Source organism: Cervus elaphus, chromosome 17 (assembly GCF_910594005.1).
Source record: "Cervus elaphus chromosome 17, mCerEla1.1, whole genome shotgun sequence".
NCBI lineage: Eukaryota > Metazoa > Chordata > Mammalia > Artiodactyla > Cervidae > Cervus > Cervus elaphus.
The window spans coordinates 19,318,558-19,346,145 of NC_057831.1; the positions used below are offsets into that span (position 1 = coordinate 19,318,558).

The 27,588-nt window shown below is 42.9% G+C and overlaps 1 protein-coding gene across 1 annotated transcript in view; it reads left to right on the forward strand.

Annotated features, from left to right (window-relative positions):
* The first annotated feature begins 2,330 nt into the window (after positions 1–2,330).
* PAPSS1 (3'-phosphoadenosine 5'-phosphosulfate synthase 1) overlaps positions 2,331–27,588 on the forward strand; it is a 111,034-nt gene continuing 85,776 nt past the window's right edge. The window contains exons 1-3 of the mRNA XM_043870951.1: positions 2,331–2,486; positions 15,637–15,751; positions 20,978–21,213. Coding sequence (XP_043726886.1) covers positions 2,427–2,486; positions 15,637–15,751; positions 20,978–21,213 — 411 coding nt within the window. The 5' untranslated portion in view covers positions 2,331–2,426. The remainder of the gene's footprint in view (positions 2,487–15,636; positions 15,752–20,977; positions 21,214–27,588) is intronic.

Genomic DNA, 27,588 nt, shown 5'->3' on the forward strand with positions numbered 1-27,588 from the left:
GCTTAGTTGCCCTGAGGCATATGCAATCTTCCTGGACCAGGGATCGAACCTGTGTCCCTGCACTGGAGGCAGATTCTTCTCCACTGGACCACCAGGGAAGTCCCTAATTGTGTAATTTTGACAGAGGAAAGCTTCTTCCATTTGGCTTCTGAGTCCTTTTTACATAATCATACTGTTTTTTTATTTTTTTTTTGACAATTCCTTGTTTTGGATTTGACAAGTTGTTTCAGGCTCATTTGCATGATGTCTGAAACAATAAATTTGAATTGATAGTATCAATGTAAACTTATGATACATTTTACCTGAAAAAGTCCATAAATATTGACTAACTCAGAAGCATTAAACACTCCTGGAAGCCTAGATTGTGATACCTAAAAAACATTTGCTTCTGAAAACCAGGAATCCTGGGTCTCCTTAGAGAAATGGCTGATTCCAGGTGTGGTGTTGTGTTTTCATCTGAAGCTTGGGATCCTCTTCCAAACTCAGTCTGTTATTGGCAGAGTCCAGAAATTCACTGAAATTAAGTTCTATGTACAGATTGTAAATGAAGAATCCCCAAAGAAAAGGCTATAAGGAACCATTGACAATTTGAGGATCAAATTTTTAGAGACACTACTCTGACCGCAATGACAAGAATGGAGTGTGTGGGCAGTAGAAGCACAAGATGCCTATAGAGAGATTAGTTGTGATTCTTCCTGGATATGGGGAAGGCCTAACACTAAGACAGCAGCAGTAGGGTAAATAAACAGGGGACTGGTTTGCTAACTACTAAGAATGTATGACTGTCAGCATAACTGATGCCAACTTGGGCATGTACAAGTTCCTATCCTTCCACTGACCCTACCCAGAACTGTACACTGCAGTAGATCATTTTACTGTCATCAAGAGCTGTGTAGTTACTAGATGCTATTTAATAATCATTAGGATCCAGTGGCTCCCCTGGTGGCTCGCCAATAAAGAGACAGCCTGCAGTGCAGAAGACCCGGGTTCGATCCTGGGTCAGGAAGATCCCCTAGAGAAGGGAATGGCAATCCACTCCAGTATTCTTGCCTGGAGAATTCCATGGACAGAAGAGCCTGGTGGGCTACAGTTCATGGGGTTGCAAAGAGTCTGACACTACTGAGCGACTTTCACTTTCACTGACTACATTGAGCTGCCTGTCTCATTTTTTTCAGCTGCAAGATATCTTCTCAGTTTGGTGGGCATTTTTCATTTCCTTTTGTCCTCCAACGAAGAGGAAGTAAGGTCAGGTCTTAGTGAGTGGTGTGCGCGTGTAGGGGAGGGCACTGGGTTATGGGCAAGCGCTGCAAACAACTATTTTGGTGCTAGGGACAAGCTACGGAAAAGCCCTGAGAGTGGTGGTTTAGCCGCTAAGTCGAGTCTGACTCTTGCGACCCCAGGGACTGTAGCCCGCAGGCTCCTCTGTCCACGGAAGTGGAAAGGAAGGTAACTCTCAGAGGAAGCTCCCTCCATCCCCAGCCCATCCTCAGGTGAAGTAGCCACGGAATTCTCAGGTGAGTTTGAACATGTCCTCTACAGATGGGCATTCCACTCAGTGGTAACCAAAGGCTCTCCCTCAGCCTGGATTTCATTCCTCTAAGGATTTCATGAGAAGCTAATAAAATACATGCCCCTTCTTGACTTGGCCGGTGAGAAGTACCTGACAGAAATCTCCTCAAGAGATGTCTTCTAGTGGGGACGGAGGCACCTGGCAGATAACCGCTAAAACCAGAAGAGATGTTAACTACCGATGGTGTATTGACTTTTTTTTTTTTTTTAATTGTTGGGCAGAATTTCAACACGAAGGGGAATGTGTGGACAACAAGCTGTTAAATCTTCTCTTTGAGATGCTGGAAAATTCCTTTTTATATGTGCCCAAGGCGAGATGAGCACAGATTTGGAAGATAGGAAACTGGTGACCGGGCTTATGGAGGAAAAGACAGGGGCGGGAGACCACGTCCACGTCTTCTTTCTAGTAAACAGCAGCGGAGCTGGGAGCCTGGTATCTTCCTTGTCTCTAGGTCTGGGCTTGGGACCCGGGTCCAGCCTCCACGCATGCGCAGCTCAAGGAGCGAGTCAGAGAGGGACGGGGGAAGTTCCACGACTACCTTCTCAGGCTCCGCCCCTTCCTCAGAATCAGAGGGAGGAGCGTCGTGCGCGCTCGCGTCGGTGCGCGCCCTGAAGCCCGCCCCCAACTCCTGCCTCTGGTCGCTCCACCCCGCACACCTCTGCCCCGGACCCATTTCGGAGGCGCGGCCGACGCGGCGCGCAGTCAGAGCCACGAGCACGAGCGCGTGCCTACGACAGCGCGGGCCAGCCCCGTCGCGAGGAGGCCCCGCCTTCCCGCCCCGCCCCCGCCGGCCTCAGGTCCTCTGGCTTCGCTCACGGCGCTGAGAATCCCGGCACCCGCGCGCGCTCTGTAAGCCATGGAGGTCCCCGGTAGCCTGTGCAAGAAAGTCAAACTGAGCAATAACGCGCAGAACTGGGTGAGTCGAAGCAGATGTGTGGAGGAGGCTCTCAGAGGCTCCGGCTGCAGATCCATTCGGAGCCGCTGCCCGCTCCTTCTGCATGCATCCTGCTTGGAGAATCGGGGATGGTACCCGAGGCCGCGGCGCCTTCCAGCAGGGACGGAGGGTGGTGCCGGGTGGCGTGGCGTGGCGGGGGCGGGGGTCTCTGACTGGGCTCTGCAGGCAGTCGGATCCACGGTCCGTGGGAAGAACGCCTGCTTCTCCAGCTCCACGGCTCGGATGAGACCTCGAGGACTATCTTTCGGGAGTGAGCTGGCGGCTGCTGAAATCTTCTCCCGCGAGGGGAAGCTGCCCGCATCCCTTCCAGTGGCCTGAAGGTCTGCAGAGGAAGCGGAGGCAGGCGCCTTTGGGGCATTCCTGGTTTTTCTTGGCTCTGCCAGTGCAGTTAGCCCAGGTTTGGGTCCGTGTCCATGTCTTTCCATTTCTGACTTACAACATGAAGGGAGAGTACCCAACAATGTGGCCATTCATGAGTTGAGACTGCCCTGAACTGAGGTTCTTTGTGACTCGGTGTTAAATTGGACTATTTAACAAATAACATGGAAACTAAAATGTAGGGGGAAACTAATGGTTTATAACATTTAGCAAGGACTGCCAGTTGGCTTTGATGGTGAAGTGTTCTGTCCTCAGAAGGTTGCTTCCTTCCTTAATTATTCTTGCTAAGAAACTGCCTTAAGCTAAGGTTTTGTAAGTGAGGTGGGAGTGGGGTGGGGGAGGTGGTGCCCAACTCTGGAGGCCGGAAAGGCCTTGGTTTTAAGTCTGGATGGAAAATTTTTTTCACAGTACAGCAAGATCATGAGGTTTAAATGCAGCCTTGTAAGTCATCATTACTCTTGGTGAATCGAAGAAGAAAAAAACCATTTCAGACAAGTGTTCATTTTAAGTCATTAATTTACCATTTCTGAGGTTACCAAGGATTCTCACCCAATTCCTTTCTCCTTTTAATTAACTTCTCTGTTCCTTTAGGTGATGAGGAGGAAGAGGAGATAAAAGGTGAATTAGAACATTGAGAAGGAGCCCTGGACTACCAGTCTGGTCTCTGGTTCCAACTTTGCCATTTAGTAGTTGTTTGATCCTGAGTGAAAACACTCGACTTCTTTAAACCTCAGCTGACTTAAAGATATAATAGCCTGTACTTCTCTAGACAGTTTTGAGGAGTAAAGAAGGTAATGATTTGGAAGGTCAGTGATACCACTGCTATGCAATTGTTGATATTGCTCCTGTTACTCTGAGGTATTACCTGGTTAGGGACATAGGGTTGGTTAAATTAGAGTATTTACAGGTCATTTCAGCTACACTGTCTGTAACTCATTTACTGTTCCACTTGCCAAAAAGTGCGTGTGCTTTGTAGAAGCCCTCAGAGAAGATGAGAAATGAGGGAATTGGTGCTTGCCTTCCAGCTGGTCATGGCCTGGTTGGGATTATAATTGGCATTTGCTGGATGATGAATATATCATTACAGGCCCAGTTATTTTATCACAATTTAGAGGAGAGATTAGTTTAGTCTGGATGTTTTGGAGAGGATTTATGGAAGAGAGGCCTTCCCTGGTGGCTCAGACGGTAATCCGCCTGCAATGAGGGAGACCTGGGTTGGGAAGATCCCTGGAGAAGGGAACAACTACCCTTTCCAGTATTCTGGACTCAAGAATTTCATGGACACAGGAGCCTGGCAGACTACAGTCCATGGGGTTGCAAAGAGTTGGACACGGCTGAGCAACTTTCACTTTTGTGGAGAAGTGTGCTTAGGTTTTGAGGTAGATGGACGCTGTATGAATAAGGTCTAGGAACAAAAATAATTTATATTATTTATTGTAATATTATTATAACTACTATAAATAATAATAATAATTGTTAGTTACTCCAGAAACAGTGAAGAGACCTGTTTATCTGTTCTGGAGGGCTTTTGTTGACTGAAGATAAGATTGAATAAGCAGTCTGGGGCTAGGGTATATAGTTGTTAATGTTTGGCTGCTGAGTTGAGACTAGATCCTGTGGGAGATTTTTGATGAAGCTAGAATTTTTAATTTTAAGGGCCTTGTAAATCTTTCTTTGCCCCAATAGGGAACACCCATCATCTTTGCCTCTCATATACATCAACTGATAGCCACATGTGTAGAGAATGCACACACCTTTCAAGTTCCCAACATGCGATGAAATTGGTATTCCAGAGGGACTGGTCTGCTGAAGAAAGTAGACGCTCTTAGAGCCCACATGTAGAAGTCCTGGCGAACAGACAGGGTTAGAGTGAGGTTTAAATGAATTAATAGATTTGAAGCATGCCTGTGCATCAGTTCAGGTGTTTTTCTTGTTATTGCTATTAAGTCATCCAGCCGTGAGGGTGCAACTGCAACTGGTCTAACGTGGTAGTGGGAAACAGAATAGCTGCATTAACAGCTCTCTAGGAGGAGTTACAAGGGACCTGACTAGAGTTAGGGAATGAGAGGGAGAGGTGTTCAAAGATGATTTAGCCCTGGGAGTTGGGGAGAGTAGTTGTGGCATGCAGGGAATTTGGAAAATAGATTGAGGGTTGGAGTGACGGTGATGATAAACACTAACGAAAGTTTACTGTTCGCTGGAGACAGTTTGACATTATTTGGTAAATTAACTTACTGATTTTTTGTAACATTTTTGAGGTGAGTATCATGAGAGACAGTGGTTTAAAGCAAGGATCCTGGAACTGACTGCCTGGACTTGATCCTGGGTTTCACTGTTTACTCATTGTGTAACCTGTGGCTAGGTACTTTCTGTGCCTCCACTTTGCTCATCTATAAAGTGGGAGTGATAGTCTCACAGGGATGTTGTGAAAATTAAAGGAGTTAATGTATGAAAAATGCTTACGACAGTGTCTGGCATATAGTGTTATGTGTCTGTTAACCCTTATTGTTGCAGTTATCCTCTTTGCTCCAGTTGTTGTTCAGTCACTCAGTTGTGTCTGACTCTTTGCTACCCCGTGGACTGCGGCACTCCATGCTTCTCTGTCCGTGACCATCTCCTGGAGTTTGCTCAGACTCATTGGTGTCCATTGACTCAGTGATGCCATTCAACCATCTCATCCTCTGCCGCCACCTTCTCCTTTTGCCTTCAATTGTTCCCAGCATCAGGGTCTTTTCCAATGAGTAGGCTCTTCTCATCAGGTGGCCAAAGTATTGGAGCTTCAGCATCGGTCCTTCCAATTAATATTCAGTGTTGATTTCCTTTAGGATTGACTGGTTTGATCTCCTTGCTGTGTCCAAAGGACCCTCAAGAGTTTTCTCCAACACCATAGTTCAAAAGCATCAATTTTTCAGTGCTCAGCCTTCTTTATGGTCCAACTCTCACATCTGTACATGACTCCTAGAAAAACCATAGCTTTGACTATATGGACCTTTGTTGGCAAAGTCTTGTCTCTGCTTTTTAATATGCTATCTAGCTTTGTCATAGCTTTTCTTCCAAGAAGCAGATGTCTTAATTTCATGGCTGCAGTCACCATCTGCAGTGATTTTGGAGCCCAAGAAAATACCAGTTAGTGTCTCCATTTTATTGAGAAGCTGAGGCACAGAGCTATCATAGAGGTTGTAAGAGGTGGGCCCAGTATAAAGCATGCTACATGCTTAAGGGACAGACATTCTTAGTAGAGATAGTCTGTAGAACAAAGCTATGTGTGTGCTCAGTTGCTCCATCTTGTCCAATTCTTTGTGACCCTGTGAACTGTGACCCTCCAAGCCCCTCTGTCCATGGGATTTTCCCGGCAAGAATACTGGAGCAGGTTGTCATTTCCTTCTCCAGGGGTCTTTCTGACCCAGGGATCAAACCTGCATCTCCTGTGTCTCTTGCATTGCATGTGAATTCTTAATCACCCACTGGAGAAGCCTGTAGAACAAGGCTGTCTAATAGAAATAAAATGTGAGCCATATAACATAATTTAAAATTTTCCAGAGGTCAAATTTAAAAAAAAAATAAGAAGGAACAGATTGAAAAAAATTTTAATATTTATTTAACCCAGTATAGTTAAAATGTTGTTGTTTAGTCTATTAGTCATGTCTGTCTCTTTTGCAGCCACATGGACTGTAACCTGCCAGATTCCTCTATCCATGGGATTTTCCTGGCAAGAATACTGGAGTGGGTTGACATTTCTTTCTCCAGGGAATCTTCCTGACCTAGGGATTGAATATGCTTCTCCTTCATTGGCAGACAGGTTCTTTACCACTGAGCCATCAGGGAAGCCTATAGCTAAAGTACTGTCATCTCAGTATAAAAATGGGTTCAGTACTGTCATAATCAATATAAAATTATTAAGAAATATGCATAAGTGTATATTTTACACTTAGCACACATCTCAGTTTAGACTGACCACATTTCATTTTTTTATTTTTTATTTTTTTTATTAGTTGGAGGCTAATTTAAAACCTCCATAGGAACATGTAGATAGCCGATAGGAATAGAGTTAGGTGAAGGTTGGAAATAAAGATTTGCTGGTTAAATTTGAGTTAGAGAATTTAGAGAGAATTGCAGTATTTTCATGTACCTGCAAGAATAGTAAAGAAAATCAAGAATGCAGAGGGCCCTGTTAGCCTCCTCTTATCTCAGTCTGACAAAACATCGGATGTAATGAATATCATTCTCCATCTGTTTGAACCTTTCTCCGTTGGGACTGGTTTTCAGCCGCCTTTGGAAAACACTTCAAAGTGTGTGTTAGTTGGCCCTCGGTTCAGACCCAGGTGTCACTCACCCATTTTGTAGACTCATGTTGGCCCAGATCCTGTTTGAACCTGCTTTATGGTGGGGTTGGACACTTGCTACCCACAGATTAATCTGAGATCTAACACACTGTTCAGAAGCACATGCAGTCTCATTCTGGTTTGCCGTTCCAGTCCCCTTTCTCCTCCACTCCCCAGATTCCTATAACTCCATATGTCCAGCGTCAGTTTTCTTTCTATACCTTACATTCTCAGGGTTTTACACAAGCTTTTCCTTCTGCCCTGATGCCTGTTGACCTTTATCACTTGTGGAAATCTTCAGAGCCTCAGACGCCTTTACCACAGCAGTGTGGCCCTCCTACGTCCACACACTCTAGGATGAATTGTTTCTGCACCTCTGTGTTACGTTGCACTCTGCTGTTACCATGTAATCATATTTTGTTACAGAGGTTTTGTGTGTACACTGAGCTTCTGCTGATATAACAGGATGGGGATAAAGGTTAGGGTGCAGAGTTAGCTAGGGTACTTCTGATATTAAAAGGCTTAGGTAATTTACTAGTAATTTAGCACAGCTTATATAAGAGAGTAAGCTCCATATGGGGTAGGATTAAAATTACAGTTTTGTCACTTACTACCTGTGTAATCTTGGGCATGTTACCTAACTCCTCTGTGTCTCAATGTCTTCAAACGTAACAATGTGGATAATAAAACATACCTTGTAGTGTCATAGCAAGGTTTAAATCAGTTAATATATTTAAAGCACTATAGCTGGTGCTTTAAATAGGCATTCTTATTTATTTAAGGTGTTAAATTTAAGGCATTCTTATTCATTAAGCCATCAAATATTTAACACCTGGTTTGTATGTGCCTTTGTCCTCAGTGCTGGAGATGCAGTCATAAAAAGACAGAAAGGGGAGAAGGCAATGGCACCCCACTCCAGTACTCTTGCCTTGAAAATCCCATGGACGGAGGAGCCTGGTAGGCTGTGGTCTATGGGGTCGCTAAGAGTCAGACACGAAAAAAAAAAAAAAAAAAAAAAAAAACAGAAAGGGCCTGGCTCTCATGGATATTGCGTTCTACCCGGGAGAGAGTTAATAATGAAAAAGCAAATAAATGAATGAGATACTTTTCCCTTTTATCAGTTCTCCTTCTCTGAACAGTATGTCCCTCATACTGTTCACAGCCTTTCATAGGAGGCTAACAGCTCATTCTGGATTTGAAGGAAGACTGAGGTGATACAAAAGTGAAACAAGCATGCAGAAGTGGAACAACATGGCATCTGAAAAACCATATATTCCTCCTTCAGAGCGTGGACCTGGCTGAGGGCAGGGGCGGGTATTGAGCCGGAAGTTAGGGAGCCACTGCTAGAAAAGTTGCCTAAAGGAGAAGGCAAGCTGGACTTCTGCCACGAGTGTGCTCCACTGTTGACTGACCACAAGAACAGGAAGAATGACAGGACCAAATCTGCATTGTCCAATACAGTAGCCACTAGTCACCTGTGGCAACTTGAATTTAGTTAAAATGAAAAATTCTGTGTTTCAAGTGCTACATTTCCATAGGAAGCTCATGGCCACTGTTTTGGACCATGCAGTATAGAACATTTTTATCATCTCAGAAAGTTCTGTTGGATAGGGCAGGTCTAGATAATGACTCTGGGATGGCTATTGACATTTTTTTCCTACTTATTTGTGTATTTATGTATTTGTTTTTACTTTCTTCCTTGGGGAAGGAAATTTTGAGAGATGGTGGCAACTTTGGAATCATGGTTTTGGGCAGTTCTGCTCTTCTGGCTTAGCAGGGTACCCAGCTGTCAGTTAGCCTTCCCTTAACACAGTGACTTCTCTAAAGTTGAAATGTGAAATGAGCTTCCCCAGCCTAGCTCTGTTATATTGACCTTTAAGAAGTAGTTTTCTTCTTCAGTGATTCTCAACCAGGTAAAGATTCGCCACCCCCTGGGGGTGTTTGGTAATATCTGGAGACATTTTTTGTTACATTTATGTGTCTGTGTGGACAGGGTTGCTTCTGACGTGTTGGGCAGAGGCCAGAGATGCTGCTAAGAAAATCTTACAGTGCACAGAATAGCTCCCCCAACAAAGAATTATCACTGGTGCCGGGGTCCAAAAGTCGTTAATGCTGAAGTTGAGAAACCCTATTCTGTGCTTTGAGTAAGAAAATTATGTAACTCCGAAATGCAAAACTAGTCATTTAAAACAAAGTCCAGTTGATACCAGCATTTTTTTCATCCACCTGCCTGAATGTTACTGTCTTTTGCTCTGAGATGAGTCAATTACCTGTAGCCTAATGACAGCAAAACCATAAAATCCACCACTGAATTGTTTTGAAACATATTACTGAGTAATTAGTTCACATGAAGAGGCTGTATCTTTTGTTTTTGTTTCTGCTTTTGGCAGTCACCTAAGTGGTAAGTTTTTCTATGAAATTTCCTTTCCCAAGGACACAGTTCTCAACAAAGTATCTTTTAACTGGATAAAAGTAGTGGAAATATCGGACACTATATAGAAATCCGGAGAAGGCAATGGCACCCCATTCCAGTACTCTTGCCTGGAAAATCCCATGGATGGAGGAGCCTCGTAGGCTGCAGTCCATGGGGTCGTGAAGAGTCGGACACGACTGAGCGACTTCACTTTCACTTTTCCTCATGCATTGGAGAAGGAAATGGCAACCCACTCCAGTGTTCTTGCCTGGAGAATCCCAGGGACGGTGGAGCCTGGTGGGCTGTGGTCTATGGGGTCGCACAGAGTCAGACACGACTGAAGTGACTTAGCAGCAGCAGCAAGGGCCATTGCATTAAAAAATATCCGTTAAGTCAATTTTTAAATGTTCTTTAATCTGTAAAACAGAATAGTTGGCGAGCCATAATGTACATGCAGAGTGCATGCGTGACAATCAGTGATCAAATAAGCGTGCCAGTTTCTTAGCTCTGATTCAGGAGACCTGGGATATGACCAGAGATTCACTTTCTGAGGAGCAGCCAGCTCACTGCCAGTTTTGCTCTGCACCATGCTTTGAGGCAGCAAGGTTTTAAGTGTAGCCTTTACAAGTTGTTTTCTTAACCTCCAGGAACGTCTGAGCTTCACTTTTGCTGTTTGTGTTTGGCTTGTTAATGTTCAAAAGATTAGTTTCAGTCATCAGTAACTGTGAACTAGAGCTTTTTCCTCATGGTACTCTTCAGTTTGCCCACGTGGTACTCTACCATCTCTCCAGTTTACTCACTGTAAATTTGGATGTAAAACAAATTTTTTTTTACCATTTGAGGTGACCATTTGTGACCATTTGAGGTATTCCCTATTGAGGAATACACAGTTTGGCAGTCAGTTTAAGGTGGATGGTGGGATGTGTGATGGATGTTGAAGTCTAGAATTACTCTTGTTATTTGGTATATGCTTTGTGTCTTTGCAAATTCGACTTAAAAATGCAGAGATCTTTGTAAAATCAGAATAAACTCACAGACCTTGAAATTCTCTAAATATCATCATGGGAGAAGTTAGCTTGTTCCTTCGGGAAGTGGATAGAATAACAAAGCATCCCATGTGGAAGTTGCTGCTTTGTTGTTGTTTTACTTGCTAAAATTCTTCTCCTGTGTCGTGGACTGTAGCTCTGCCAGGCCTCTCTGTCCATGGCAAATTAAGGAGGGTCAACAAAGGGGCACAGGGCCACTTGTGTGGATGTTGAGGACAGCAGCAGCAGGTGTAGAAAATGTACGCCGCAAATACGAGAGGCCACCTGACTTTAGCCTGGGAATAGGACTGGTAGTCATTTAGTTCTAGTCGAGTCTTTTAGTCCCAATCAGAGAAAGAGAAGGAATTCTCTGGAAATGAATTGTCCGAGTTCTGCTGTTCTTAAAATTTGTGAGTGTCAGTTGTCAGTTCATTTGCAAGTTATACAGAGAACACAAATCATGCTTTAAATGCCTTATATCTGACTTCTACTGAGCGCAGACTAGGCTCAAGAAAAGAGGTTGGAGGTTGTGAAAAACACAAAGAATCTAACTCATAGTGCTTGACCAACTCTCCCAAGAAAGTAAAAACTATATACAAAGAGACTCCTAAAAGTATAAAACAACAAATGAATCCTATGGGCAGTAAATGTTATAGTGACTCCCTGGCTGTACATGCACCAAGCCAAATATTACTTCAAACCACCCATACTATTAGGAAAGAATAAGCCTGACCTTGCTGCTCTGTGGCTAGAAACTAGGCCATTGAAGACTCTGAGAACAGGAGTGGAGAGTCGGAAGGAAATAACTCACTCTTGGCCCTTAGTCACTAATGTCAAGTTTTCCCAGCAGAATTATAGGCAGGATTTGGCTAGAGTGGGATGGAAAAGGAAAAGAAGGGAAGAGGCCCTAGATTACATACAGAAATGGCCTTTAGATTTTTAGTAATTCTGGCATATACCTACCATCTTGCAATTGTAATAGATTTTAAAAATGTTCTTTGGTTTATTCTGAAAAACTGGGGATTAGGAGATTGTGGCAAATCTTTTTGAAAGTTTGTTTTTTAATATGAAAAATATCAAACACCCATAAACAGTAAGCCTCCTTGTACCCAGACTGCCATTTTGGCTGCCAGAATTTTTTTAAACGTAGGCGGAAAGAGGCCTGGAGGGAGCATACTTTCCTAGTGATTAAAACAGTCTTATCCTATATCTTCTGTCAACCACATCCTCTACAGTTTATAGCTTCTCAGTTTTTTTTTTTTTTTTAAACATTCTACTCAATTTAAAAAGGAAAGCAGAAGGTATTTTATGGTGCCAAAATGAATTAAAATTCATTAGATTCATGTTTCTTCTTGCCCTAAAGCAAAGTAACTTGGAAAAACATCCCCAAACCAAATGACCAAGTGGAACAGGTTTTGCAAGTATAGACAGCTAACCTGTGTAGCACCCTCTTGGTCCCCCCATTCCTGTCGTGTCCCCTTTCAGCAGACTCAGCTTCTGTCTCCTCCCAGGCTGCCTGACTGGGAGCTGAAACTGGACACTTCAGGAAAGAGGTGACATTCCTTGCCAAGAGATGCAGATGTCTGTGTCTGATACCCCGTGTTTTGTTTAAAATCCTGGAAATGCAGAGCCGGAAAGTTATGTCTGCTGCATCAGTTTAATGGAAATGAAATGGGAGACCCCTATTAGCATTCTTCGTGATTATTGCAAGTACATCCATTAATGAGATGGTTAGTGGGGGAGAGGTCCTTTTGGCTCCTGAGAATCCCCCCAACTCCCAAAGGCAATAAGCGATAGACAGTAAGAGGCAGATGGACAGAGATACTTTCTCCTGCATACCCCGTTGATTGTGCAGGGAGATGAGGAAAGATTCTAAACCTCAGGCACTTCTTTAGGCTAGCCAGTTTGAGATAAGAATACATCTGGAAGTTGAAGATCTCGATGGAAAAATAGTCCCTTTTCAAAGTCCATGTGTGTATACCTGTGAGGGTGTTTGTTCCCCGTCTTGATGGCCTCTGGGTCAAGGTTGAATCCATCTCTGACTTTCATGCGTCAGCCTGAGCCACTCATGTGGCTGTGGAAGCACACGGTCATGGCCACCACTCTGGCTTTAAATGAATGATTGGTGCCTTCAGATGCCTTGTTCCAGGCGCCCAGCAGTCATTCTGGATCTGCCCGGTTACTTCTCTGCACTTGCTGTTCCCGGTCTGGAAGGGGCTTCCCTCAGAGGTCCTCAGAGACCTTCAGTGCCTTATTCTGGCTGAAGCCTTCCCTGGCCACCCTGTCTAAACATCACCCTTCCTCTGATACTTCTCATTTTTGGCTTTATTCACATTCCCCTCCTGTTTGATGCTTATTTCTAATTTACATAATTTCCAAAGTATTTATCTTGGTGTATTTTCTTTCCTCTGTTTTCCCAGTGGGTTCTCAAATTGGCATTGGAGTCACTCGGAGGCTTTAACATGCAGATTGTTGGGCTTCATCCCAAAGTTTCTGACTTAGTTTGCCTGGGATCGGTTCTGATAATTTGCATTTCTGGCATTTCCCACGCGTGCTTGCTCAGTCACTCAGTGGGGTCCGACTCTTTGTGATCCCATGGACTGTAGCCTGTCAGACTCCACTGTCCATGGAATTTTCCAGGCTAGAAGACTGGAGTGAGTTGCCATTTCCTCCTCTAGGGGATATTGCAGACCTCAGGATTGAACTTGTGTCTCCTGCCTTGGCAGGTGGATTCTTTACCAGCATTTCCCAGGAGATGCCAAAGCTGCTGGTTAGGGACCAGGCTTTGAGAACTCCTGCCTTGGCAGGGAGGATTAGAAAGGCCTCAGGAGGACAGTGATTTTATTGGCATTTTCCAGAACCTAGAAGAATATCAGGCATGTAGTGTGCATTCAGTAAATATCTTTGAATGAATGATGAATAAAATTGTGTTGAAAAAGAAGAGCTATACGAAGAATCAGATGCAAACACCCAATTAAAAGACTGCTGACACTTATTTTATAAAGGCATAACTCATTGGAAAGGCCCTATAATTATGTTTTTGCTCCATGGGAGGGCAAAATAGAACCTACATGATTCATATTTTCAATTTTAGAAAACAACTTTATTGAGATAAATTTGCCTACCATTCAGCTTACCCACTTAAAATATATGATTTGTAAATACACATTGTTTAGTATATTTACAGAGTTGTGCAACCACCGGCAGTCAATTTTAGAGCATTTTAATCACCCTAGAAAAGAATCCTGTTCCCATTAGAAGGCACTTAACATCCAGTTTGAGGCAGTCACTGATCTACTTTCTATCCCTCTAAATTTTCCTTTTCTGGATGGTTCACATATTAACAAATGGAATTGTGCAATATGTGGCTTTTGTTACCAGCATCTTTCACTTAGTATAATGCTTTTGAGGTTTGTCCATATTATAGGATGTATTGGTACTTCATTCCTTTTTATTACCAAATAGTATTTCCTCATATGGATATACCATACAATTAAAAAAAAAAAGCATTTTGTTTAATTATTGTGATGCACAGTTGGGTTGTTTGACCCATTGGCTTTTGTGAATCAACTGTTAGAGCATATGTGTACAAGTTTCGTGTGGACTTGTTTTCATTTCTTGTGAGTGTAAATCTAGGAGTGGGGATCACTTGGTAATTATATTTAATGTTCTGTAGAACTGCTCTTTTCCAAAGTGGCTGTACGTTTCCATCAGTGAACATATGTGGATTTCAGTTTGCCCATATCTTCACTACCACTTGTTATTGCCTGTCTTTTTAAAAATAATTTTATTTTACTTAGTTATTTTTGCCTGTGCTGCATCTTTGTTGCTGTTCGGGCTTTTTTCTAGTTGTGGCGAACTGGGTCTATTCTTCACTGCAGGGCGTGGGCTTCTCATTGCAGTGACTTCTCTTGTTGCCGAGCACGGGCTGTGAGGCACACAGGCTGCAGTATTTGTGGCGTGCAGGCTTAGTTGCTCTGCAGCATGTGGGATCTTCCTGGACCAGGGATCGAACATGTGACTCCTGCATTGGCAGGTGGATTCTTTACCACTGAGCCACCAGGGAAGCCCCCTTGCCTGTCTTTTTGATTATAGCCATCCTGGTGGGTGTGCAGTGGTATCTCATTGTGGTTTTGATTTTCATTTCTTGGATGGCTAATGTGGTCGAGCATCTTTTAACATGCTTATTTGCCATTTGTATTTGTTCTTTGGAGAAATGTCTATTAAGATCCTTTGAAGCCTATGTAATTGTATACCCTTTTTGTTTAAGAAGAAAAAAATTTGGGAGAACAACAGTTGCATTCCTTTTTTTTTTTTTTCCGTTACCCATTTCATGATACCTGCAGACATCCCTTCCATACCTCTTTCAGGAATCTGCTCAGATGCCACCTACTCAAGAGGCTTTTCCTGATCATCCTGTTTAAAGAGGCACTCACCCCTATCTCTCTTTCCAGTTTTACCCTGTTTTATTTTCAGAGAGCACTTGTCACTCTCTGATTTAATAATTAAGTTTTATTAGTCTGTCTCCCAGTGGAATGTTAGCTCAATGAGGTAGGGGACCTGTTTTGTTCACTTGGTTTACAAGTATGGCCCCAGGAATCACTGGCTGAGTGAGTGATTAAATGAATGAATGAGTGAGAAGACTGGACTCTGGAGTCCACCATTCACAAGTTATGGGAACTGGGGCAGGTTTAACTTTTCTCAGGTTTTAACACCTTAATCTGGAAAACCATAGTAGTAGGACTTTGTGCATCTTTGGGGAGCTGTGCAGACTAAATTATTTGGTGTATGTAAAGAACTGGACACTGTGCCAGGTTCTCTAAAGAAAGGAAAAGCTGTTAGTATTCATCTTTCTTCCTTGCTTTTGTCATGTTACATAGGGCAGTTACTGTATGTTTGCAAGGAATATATGTTTACCTTTTAAGAGACTCAGGTAGACCAAAATTCTTTCTTTTTTCCCCCTTTTTTCCCAGGGGATGCAGAGAGCAACTAATGTCACCTATCAAGCCCACCATGTCAGCAGAAACAAGAGAGGACAAGTGGTGGGGACCAGAGGCGGCTTTCGTGGCTGTACAGTTTGGCTGACAGGTACGGTCCAGTTAACCAGTTTTTCTAAAGCAGTGTTTATTATAGACAGCCTTGACCTGGGAATAAGCATATTTCAATTTTGAGTCCTGTTGTATCTGGAGCATCATACTAGAGCTACTCAGTAATAACATATTTTCTTTTGGTAATTCCTCTTATTCTTTATAAAATTGCTGTTAAAGGGGAAAAATCAAAATGCATCTTAAAATCACTTTACATTCTGTTAACTTCTGCATGCAAATACGAACTGGATTCTGCCTTCAAGATGCTAATGATATAGACCACATGAGGAGAAAGAATGAGCGGTGAAGAATTTCACATTTTCTATCACTCTTCTTTTGCTTTGGCCTCTGATTGATTCTTGTGTTGATTTTTCCAGAGTCTGTCTTGGAGAGGGTAAATTGATCCAGGTGTTGGAGGTAGTTTTAAAAATGATGGATCTTTTCACTTCTAGGAGTTTGATTTAAAATTTTGATGCATCTTGCCAGTTTACCCATGTTGGAGGACAGAGGGAATGAAGAGTGCTTACTGAATTGAGAAGGTATCTTGAGACTGAATAACAAGGCAGGCAGTTCCATATAATCAATGGATCAGTTTATTATAGGGTAACCTACTCACTGGGTGGGATCTGGCAGTGATCTGGAAGCATTCGCAGCTGCACTCTGCACTGCCGAGGGCCCCCTGGGACAATTTGATAGTTAACCTAGGGCATGGGAGTAAGTGCTTGGACATAGGAAGTGCATTCTTAAGTCAATATTTATGAATGGGTAACTAGTCTTCTGGGTACCAGGAGTATGTTAGCTAAGGTCTTCATCATTGTTGGGGATTAACAGAACACAGAAGCATCCTGGACCTAATAATCTTTAAACAGTGTCTATTAACTGCAAATTCTTGATGACGGAGAAGTGAAGTACAGGCCTGGGTAGGGTCAGTGGGAGGACAGGAGGAACTGTACTGGTCCAAGATGGCATCACTTAGGCTAACAGCCACACAACCCGCTAACATTTGGACCTGTTTATCTTCCTAATGTGGACAAGGGTCCATCTTCCAGTGTCTTGTCAACATGGATATTACTCATCCTTAAAATTTTTGCTGATTGCCAAAAAGCAGCATTCCCATTTTTTGTTTTTGTAAATTAAAAGTTTCAGTTGTAGATAGGTGATATGTTTCTGTATGTGGCATTTTTGTGTTCTTCCCATTTCCTCATTCTTAAATTGAGATTGATGTTAAATTGTTATGTTTACATTGTCTAGACTTGTAATGGGCTTTCTAGGTGGTGCAGTGGTAAAGAATCTGGCTATCAGTGCAGGAGATGCAAGAGATGTGGGTTTGATCCCTGGGTTAGGAAGATCACCTGGAGAAGGAAATGGCTACCCACTCCAGTGTTCTTATCTGGAGAATCCCATGGACAGAGGCGCCTGGAGGGCTACAGTCTGTGCGGTCACAAAGAGTCAGACTCCACTGAGCATGCTTGTAACATATTCTGTTCCAAATCTTAAATATACATAGGTCTTTGTATTTGAGTTCTGTAAGTAAATTGATTTACCCTTATCACCTAATCATCAGTTCTTTTATTACAGCATGTCTGCTCATGAGCTCTTTCTTTGAGTCACGTTTCTATGGTCTATATTTTTGAAGTGGATTTTATAAGATGGTTTTCTGTTAGATTCTGAATTCCCTGAGTTGTTATGTTTGAGAATGTCTGCCCGTCTTTTATGACAACTTGGTTGGGTAAAATATGTATTTGGTTCCTACTTTCTTTGTCTTAGAATTCTTAAAACATTATTCCATTTTCTTCTATTAAATGTTGTGACTTTTTTCTGCTCCTTATGAGCTTTTTTTTTAACCTGCATTCTTGAAGAATGATTACTTTTCCTATAATTTCTTTCAGAAGTTTTGCTTTTCTCATTTAGGCTCTTTGTTATTGTTCAGTCGTTCAGTCATGTCTGACTGCGACCCCATGAACTGCAGCACAACAGGCCTCCCTGTCCTTCACTATCTCCTGGAGTTTGCTCAGACTTCATGTCCATTGAGTCGGTGATGCCATCCAACCATCTTATCTTCTGTCGCCCCTTCTCCTCCTGCCCTCAATCTTTCCCAGCATCAGGGTCTTTTCCAATGAGTCAGTTCTTTGCATCAGGTGGCTGAAGTATTGGAGCTTCAGCTTCAGCATCAGGCCTTCCAATGAATATTCAGGACTGATTTCCTTTAGGATTGACTGATTTGATCTCCTTGCAATCCAAGGGACCCTAAGAGTCTTCTCCAGCAGCACAGTTCGAAAGCATCAGTTCTTAGGGGCTCGGCCTTCTTTTTTGTCCAGCTCTCACATCTGACATGACTACTGGAAAAACCATAGCCTTGACTAGAGGACCTTTGCCAGCAAAGTCCTGTATCTGCCTTTTTAGGCTCTTTATCTTCCTGCAGTTGGTTTTTGTATGTAGTGTGAGGGATGGATCCATTTTCTTTTTTTCCATGTAGATAATCAGTTTTCCCAAGAGAATATATTGATGAAGGTATCCTTTTTCTCTCTGATCTGCTGGGCCAGCTGTCATAGATCAGGTTTCCACTTATGTGTGGGTTTCTGGGAACTCGCATCGATTCCACTGGTATACTTCACTTGTTGATTCCTCTCTTATTACCCCACTGTTTTAATTACTATGTGTTTGTAAAGTCCTGAAATTCAGTGGAGTAAGTCTTCTCACCTTCTTCATTGGAAATATCTTGAGTTTTTTTTTTTTTTTGGCTCTTTGTAGTGTATGAATTTTGTAATCTGTTTAACCAATTCCCCCAAAATCTTGTTGAGATTTGGTTTGGGGTTACATTGTATCTAAAGATCAATTTGGGGTGGATTGATCTTTAAAAAATTGCATACTTCTTTTCTTGAACCTAGTATGTTCCCTTTATTTTACCACTAATGATGTTTATAAATTCTGTTTATCAGATTTTTTTTTTTGGTACTTACCTTCATTCAGGTCTAGGATGTAATCAATTTCAGAATTGTCTGTTTGAAAAGAAAATGTATTCCCCTGATGTGGGCAATATTCTATATACATTCACCAAACCAGGCTTGTTAATTGTGTGTTTTGGGTTTTTTTTTTTTTGACAATATTGTTGGATACAGAATTCACGACTTCTTTCTTTTTCTTTCCTTTCAGTGGCTTAACCAGATCTGTCCAGGTTTATACACCATTTTCTTGAAACACTTCTCAGATTGTGTTTCAGATCAGCTTTCTTTGTATCTTTATGTTGATTTGTATATTATTTTACCAGGGCCACTGTAACAAATTGCTGCAAACTGAGTGGCTTCAGACAACCAAAGTTTACTCTCTCACAGTTTTAGGAAGCGGCCAGAAGCCTGAAATCAGGGTGGCTTCCTTCTGTCTGCTCTGGGGACAGTCTATTCCATGCCCTCTCCTGGCGTCTGGTGCATCTGGCGGTCCTCAGCGTTCCCTGGCTTGTAGGCGTACCACTCCAGTGTCTGTTTTCGCCTTCACATGGCCTCGTTATAAAAACACCAGTCCCTGGATTTAGTGTCCATCCTAGTCCTGTGTGACCTCATTTTAGTTTAAGTCATTACATGCACAGAGACCCTGTTTAAAACAATAAGCAAAGGACAGAAAAACCCAGTCTCCCCAGCCTGTGTTCACTCATTGTTGATACGTAACAAGTTACCCAAAACCTAGTGGTGTGGAACAGCCGTTTTAATTCGCTCACCATTGTGGGGGTAAGGGGGTCAGGAGGGCTCTGCTGGGCAGTTTGCCTCTGGATCTTGCTTGGTTGCAGTCTTGCTGGCTTGGGCTCCAGTCACGTAAAGCCACAGCTGGTCATGTGTCCGCAGGAGCCCCACAGTAAGTGCTGCGTGTCAGCCCGGATCTTAGCTGGCTAGGGTTATCAACTACAACACCTACTTCTCATTTCTCCAGGATGTGGTCTCAGAGTATTTAACAGCTGATGCGTAGTTGCTAAGTCGAGTCTGACTCTTTCCGACCCTGTGGACTATAGCCTGGCAGGCTCCTCTCTCCAGGGGATTCTCCAGACAAGAATACTGGAGTGGGTGGCCATTTCTTTCTCCAGGGGAGCTTCTTGACTGAGGGATCGAACTGGAGCCTTCTGCATTGGCAGGTGGATTCTTTATAGCTGAGCCACCAGGGAAGCCCTGTGTAACAGCTGGCTTCTCTCAAATTAAATATCCAAAGAGAAGCTGAACGGCTTTTTCAGACCTGGTCTTGGAAGTCATGCATCATCATTTTCACTGTATTCTTTTGGTTATAGGTGAGTCTTAAGTCCAGCCCAGATTCAAGGGCTGGGAACTATAATAGACTCTGCCTGTGAATGGGACAGTGGCAATGTCCTGTTGTAAAAAAGCTTTTAGGCCATTGTTGGAAAATATACTACCTGCTGTGCTTGTTAATATACGTTTTTAATGTAGAAAGCATCTAATGCTATATTGATCCTTTTAACATATCATCCTTTTTAAAATTTATTTTTCAGTTTGCCTTCTATCCTGACCCGTCGAGAGTTTCAGTACATGAGGTTTCCGTGTTTTATCTTGTCTCTCATAATTGTCTTAGTTGTGAATTCTGTAATAACATACTCCTTAAGATAGCACATGTTAGTGCATAAATATACTTTTTTCTTTTCCTTCACTTCTCATCATTTAGTGACTAAACATCACTATTAGAGGAAGGTGAAATGAGGATATTCTTTTCTTTCTAGATTAATTATGTTACAAATTAGATTCTCAGTTACTTTTATCATGAGAGCCTTTGGGAAGTGTTGATCCTGGGATCTAGAGGTAACTTTCTAATATTTATTTCACTGACTTTTGTCTTTTCTTTTTCTCCCCTCACCAGAAGTAATTTGGGTATATAACTTTGTTTTAGAATTGGCATGCAGTTTTAGAATAGTGGTAACAAGAGGACATGGTGAATATCTGTACTCAACCAAATATAATGCTCAAAATGGTTAAGCCTTTGTAGCTCAGTGATTTCTGGGATACCTTTGGATTTAGACAGGAATTACTAAAACATAAATGCTTATTATATTTAAATTATAGATGTTTTTCTAGCTAAGACATAGTAATATCTTACAGAGAAATATTGGATAAGAATGTTACTAAGAGATTGCTTTGCATAATGAATATAATTAAGCCTGTGATTAAAATTCTTTATTACTAAGTAATTATCCTCTCAATTTTCTATCTGAAATCTGTGGACTGTTCACTTTTAGGCTTATCTGGAGCAGGAAAGACCACAGTAAGCATGGCTTTGGAGGAATACCTGGTTTGCCATGGTATTCCTTGCTACACTTTGGATGGTGACAACATTCGTCAAGGTCTCAATAAAAATCTTGGCTTTAGCCCTGAAGACAGGGAAGAGAACGTTCGACGCATTGCGGAAGTAGCTAAGCTGTTTGCAGATGCTGGCTTAGTATGCATCACAAGTTTTATATCACCTTATACTCAGGTATGTGGCTTTTGCACCATTGTGGTTCTGATTACGTATATTGAGAACATGGTGTCAGAGAAAGCAAATAATCTAAACGTTGACATACTTTGAGGCTAAATCCAAATTAAAACAGTTAACCTACAGCATTTCTGTGCTGCAACTTTCTAAGTAAATTCATTTTTGAAAAGCATTGCTGTGACCCACTCATCCCCTGGCCCCTACCAAGTATAACCAAAGTTGTTGACCAAGTCAATGGCCAAATTATTTCAAGTTTGACTTTTCAGTTCACAAAACCTACAATAAAGACTCAACATGCATTAAACACCAGGGAAAATGTTAGATTTCTTAACATGTGTCCTATTGGGATTCTTTTGCTCACAATTCCTGAGGCTCATCTTTCATCACATTTTTTCATGGAGACCATAGCAGCACTGATTCACTTTTTTGTATTGCTTTGAGAAAAGTCATGTTGCTTTTCCTCATGAGAATTCCGTTTCCCTCTGCCTAGAAGGCGTTCATCTCCTTCCTCCTAGCCTCACCTCAGCATCAGTTGACCCCTGTTCATGCTCTGAGTCTCAGGTTGGGTATCTCCTCCTCTCAGACTTTGCTGGGTATCTGTCTTGGTTGCCCTTGGTAGTGTACCATGACACATTTAAAAGAAAATTAATTAATTTTTGGCTGTGCTGGCTCTTCGTTGCTTTGTGCAGGCTTTCTCTGGTTGCGGTGAGCGGGGACTCCTCTTCATTGTGGGAAGCAGGTTTCTCTTGTGGTGGCTTCTGTAGTCGTGGAGCTCAGGCTCTAGGTGGATGATGGGCTTCAGCAGTTCAGCACGTGGGCTCAGTAGTAGTGGTGTATGGATTTTGGGGTGCGTGGGTTTCACTAGGTGTGGCTTGTGGGCCCTAGAGTGTGGTCTTAGTAGTTTTGGCATACAGGCTTAGTTGCTTCTTGCCACGTGGATTCTTTCCGGACCAGGGATCAAACCTGTGTCCCCTACATTGGCGGATGGATTCTTATCCACGGTACCACCAGGGAGGTCGCATTGTTTTATTATAAATACCAGTTTTTTGGTTGATGATGCTAGCAGCAGCAGCAGCAGTAATAATAACAGTGATAATGGTAATAATAGCAGCTAGCACTTACTGAACACTTACTATGTACTGATAACAGTTTTAAAGTGCTGTCATATGAACTAGCTCCCTTGGCTCTCATCACTCAGTAAGGAGGGTGGAGGTGAGGAAACAGAGATGTAAATCATCCAGGCTCACACACTGCATGGAGGAGCAAGGGTTTGCTCCCAGACCGTGCCACTGGGATCCATGCTCTTGCCCACTGTGCTTTGCTGCCTCTAAACCCCACTGGCTCCTTGAGGCTGGGGTTCCGTCTGATTTGTCTTTCTAATCTTGACGCTAAGCCCAGATCTGGGAACACAGTAGATATTTAGAACACAGTAGATATTTGTTAAATGATAGCATAGCCTCTTAGGGAGCCCAGATATGTAAAAACAGGCGAGATATTTTAGTGGTTAAAGATAGCAGCTTTGAAGCCAGAAATAAGAGACTGAAATCTCGGCTCTCCCAGTTACTGTTAGGACCTTGGCCAATTTACTTAACCTTCGAAGCTCAGGTAATGCCTACCTTGTAGGGTTGCTTTGTGTGTGTGTCTATGCGTGTGCAGGTGTGTGTACGTGTGCACATGTGTTTGTATGCATGCACATGTGTGTGTATGCGCGTGTGCGCGTGCGTGTGTGTGTGTGCGCACATGTGTGTGCATGCATGTGCTCAGTCAATCAGCTGTGTCTCTTTGTGGCCCCACCAGGCTCCTCTGCCCATGGAATTTTCCAGGCTAGAGTTGCTCTGAGGATTAGGTAAATCATGCATTGACTGCTCTTAGCACAATGCCTGATGTGTAGTAAGTATTCAGTAGGTGTAATAAGTAATAGCACAATTCTATTATTGTAACATAAATCTGGACGGGTTACTTAGACTTTTAAAAAAACTTGAGCTGTAAAGATTATAGATTAAGTGTGAGATTGAGTGTTAATCACAGAGATTCACTTGAACTGTGGCAGGAGTCGTAAAAGGTTCTTTGAGGACTAGCTACTTTTCATTTTCCTGAAGCATTGGGATCAGTGTCAATATATCAGCTTAAAGTATCCTAGATAATGAAATGTGTAAGAGAATGAGAGTTGTTAGAGTTCCTCAATTCTTGGACAGAAACAGTTTTCAGAGTGATATAATAATGGTGATATTCTTGCACCTTCTGGGAATCTTTGCAGTTCTTAGAAAAAGAAAAAGTCAGTGATACCTTTGGAGAGCTAGCAACTGAGACCTGGGTATCCAAAAGTATATGCTAATATGCTTTTTTTGGCCCTGTTGTTTCCATAGCATGGAACAAAACTTTTGTTGATCTCATGCCTAAAAGCACTGAGAATGGAAATGAGGTTTAGATTATGCTTAGAGCATGTCAAAATCCACAAGAATATTTGTACCAAGTCATATAGGATATGTGTATTCTTCTGTCACCCCTGAACTTGGGCATCTTGGTTGTAAAAATAAGCCTGATAATTCTTATCCTTAAGGAGTTGGTAGGTGATCTGATGGGAGCATAGAGATGTGATCTTAAGGCAAGCGATTGGGTACGTGTATGAAAACTGCTGTGGAAGATCTAAAGAGGTGGTGCTGCTTGAGATGAGTCATGAGGGGTGACTCAGTGTACCAGTTAGACCGGAGGGAGGAAGCTATTTCAGACAGCAGAGATACTGCAGTAGTTACAACAGCATGGAAATGTGAGGGAATTGCACCTGGGGGACTGCAGGTAGTTTGTTTTGGCTGCTCTGCAGGATAAACATGAGGAAAGATGAAGCTCGAGCCATTTGCACCAGTCTCACGGCAAACTCCAGACTGCTGAAAACTTTGCCCCAGGGATGGTGGAGAGCTGAGGTTGTGCTGGGGAATGGTGTCTCTGGGTGTGTATTTTAGTGAGGTCACCGTAAAGCCTGGAATGAGAATGGTCTAGAGGTAGGAGACTAGTTAGGAGGCTTTTGGGGGTGAATTCAGGCACCGGCCGTGGGAATAGAAAAGATGGGGCATATATGAGAGCTCTTGAGCATGTATGTAGCATCAGTGGGATGTCGTGCCTGGATTGATTGCTGAATTTGGGGTGAACATGAAGGAGGGTGCTTTCTGAGGAGAAGATGGTCTGATTGAGTTAGAAGATGTAGAGTAGGAAGGGAAGAGAAGACTGTGTCATTTTAGATGGGTTAGATTTGAAGTGTCGGTGGTGTATCTAGGTGAAGATGACCTCTGGGTTATTTGGAAATGTGTTCTGGAGCTCAGGAATGTTGTATAGAATTGAGATATAGTTTTGGAGGTCGTTAACTCAATTAGTTGAAACCTTGATGAAGCTGAGAAATCAAAAGAGTATAAAGAATGAGAAGAGAGTGACAGGTGGAAACTTGGGAACACCTTCATTTGAAAGGACAGTTGTAATAGTAGGATCACCACTGAACTGCTATGCCAGAAACTAAGGTTATAAAGCTAGTGAAATTATTTCAGTACATTAGGATCTGTGATAGAGGTACATGGTGGGTACTTTCCCAGATGGCACAGTGGTAAAGAATCGACCTGCCAGTACAGGAGACGCAAGAGACGCGGGTTTGATCCCTGGGTCCGGAAGATCCCCTGGAGTTGGAAATGGCAACCCACTCCAGTTTTCTTGCCTGGAAGATCCCATGGACAGAGGAGCCTGGTGGGCTGCAGTCCATGGAGTCACAAAGAGTCAGACACGACTGAGTGACCGAGCGCTGAGAACTCAGAGGAGGTGAGGCCCTCAGCCAGCCTGGACATGTGGGGCAGGGTTCCTGAGGACTGAGCACAGAGCTTACTCTGAGGGAGCACACTGCTGTAGCCGCAGGAGAGGGGTGAGTGTGTTTGCAGGGGGTATGCCAAAGGCATAAGATCCAAGCAACCTGGTAGAAAGATTGGTATTAATTATTGATTAATAATTAATCAGATGCAAGACTTGAGGATGTTGGCCCAGGTGAAGACCTGTCATGTCACTCTGAGATGCTTCGGTTTTACCCTGATGGCGATGGGGGTGGTCTCTGAAGAGTTTAGTGACGTGGTTGAATTTGCATCATCTTATTTGCATCATCTTATCATCCTGGGTACAGTGTAGAGTGTGCCCTTGAGAAGATCAAAGCTAGAAGCCAGTAGGCTGATTAAAAGGGTGACTCACTTGTCAGCAAGAGAAATAAGGTGGAACCAGGAGTTAGGCAAGAAGTGGGTTAGTATAATGTCTGGAGGTAAAATCTGAAGGACTTTGTGACAAAATGCACAAGATGGGACGGCATAGGAACCAGGAAAACTCTGGGGATTCCAGGTGAATAGTGTTAATATTCCTTGATTTGGGCAGTATGGGTGGGAAGGACAGCCTGGGAGAAAAGAGAAGGCGTTCGGTTTTTGGACATGTTCAAGGTACATGGGGGATGTCCAGGAGGGTGTATTTAGGAGGAAGTTAGAAAAGAGTGTTTAATTTCAGAAACGGACAGAGTTCATGCTGGAGAGTTGGTGTGTATGTTGTAGTTTCCACTGTGAAAGCAGTTGAGAAGAGTGCTCTGGGACTGTGTGGGGTGAGCAGTGGGCTCCTGGTCAGGCGTGGGCAACACCAGTGCTGCAGTGAGGGGTGAAGTCAAAGGAGCCCTGGGCAGCCTGCGTGGGATCCCCCAGGGAGTAGCATTATTGGGATATGTACGCTCAGTAGTGTGAAATGTGGTCAGAATGGCCTGGCAAGTGCCCACGATGATGGGGATTTTTGTATCATTTGTTTGTTCACCGGTTTTTAATAGAAAGTAGTGACTTTTACTTGTTGCCAGTGAAGAAAGAGAAGGTTGAAGATTCCGGATGAAGCAGGACTCGTGGACTCAGCAAGTTTCATTAGAAGGAAGGGATTTTTTTTTTTTTTTTGAACTTTTTATTTTGTATTGGGATATAGCCAGTTAACAATGTTGTGACAGTTTCAGGCAAACAGCAGAGGGACTCAGCCATACATAGACATGTATCCATTCTCCCCCCAACTCCCCTCCCATCCAGGCCACCACACAACATTGAGCAGAATTCTATGTGCTATACAGTGGATCCTTGTCTGCTATCCGTTTTAATCATAGCAGTGTGTCCATGTTCATCCCAAATCCCCCGACTATCCAGAAGGAGATTTTTTTAAACGTGTAACTTTAAAGGTTACTTTCCATTTACAGTTATTACAAAATATTGGCTCCATTCCCTGTGTCGTGCAATACATCCTCCAGCCTATCTTGTACCCAATAGTTTGTATCTCTCTCTCCCCCACCCCTGTATTGCCCCTTCCCTCCTCTCCCCATTGGGAATCACTGATTTTTTTCTCTCTGTGAGTTTGCTTCTTTTTTGTCATATTCACTAGTTTGTTGTATTTTTTAAGATTCCACGTGTAAGTGATACCATACTATATTAGCCTTTCTCTGTCAAACTTGTTTCATCAGCATAATGCCCTCCAGGCCCATCCGTGTTGCGACAGATGGCAAAACCTCATTCTTTTATATGGCTGAGTAGTATTCCATTGTAGGGTAGGGCATTTTGAATCTGTGAAAGCAGGAGTGGCGGGAGGGAATGAGGTCAAGGTGGGGGATGTAGGCATATTTATATGGCAGAGGGGAGATGGAGAACATTCATGTCTGGGGATTTTCTTTTTAAAGTTAGAGGTGTGGCCATTGGTAAGAGTGGAAGTAGGCTTGAGTGGAGGGACCGTGAGAATGATGGTAAATGACAACAAAAATGGTGGCACCGCCTTGAATATAGAGAGTGAATGTGGAGCCTGACTTTGAGAACACGCAGGGCAGTGAAGCCGTCAGGGAGGACTTGGTTTTAGTTAAGATCAGAAAGAAGAAGTAGATCCCTTAAAAGGGCGGAGTATTCCGGAAGACAGCGTGGAGAGATTTTAGGCTGGGTGCTGAAGTGATTATCAGAGTTGGGGGTTAGGAGCCATGCAGAAAAATGAACTTTGGGGCATGTTAGACATGTGCAGTGGCTGCAGGGGTTTGTATGTGGCAAGAGAATAAACTAGCCTTGGTTCTGAATGGATTTCTGGTGAAGTTACTTTCAGGCCAACACAGGCTCAGGTTGAGGGAGTTGTTGAGAGAGGCCTGATGGCATTTGCATTCGAGCTGAGCTTTGGCTCAAATTCCTCATAAAGTTTAGGTGAAAGCATTCGCGGGGCATTTATTGTTCTCCCTCCTGGAACTTCCCAGTATATCCGATTTTCAGAATAGCAACCCTTTTATGGGCTTGTTAACCTAATTTCTTGGGTTTTTATTTTCAGTTTATATTTTTAAAATACAAATTAAACTTTGACGAATACATT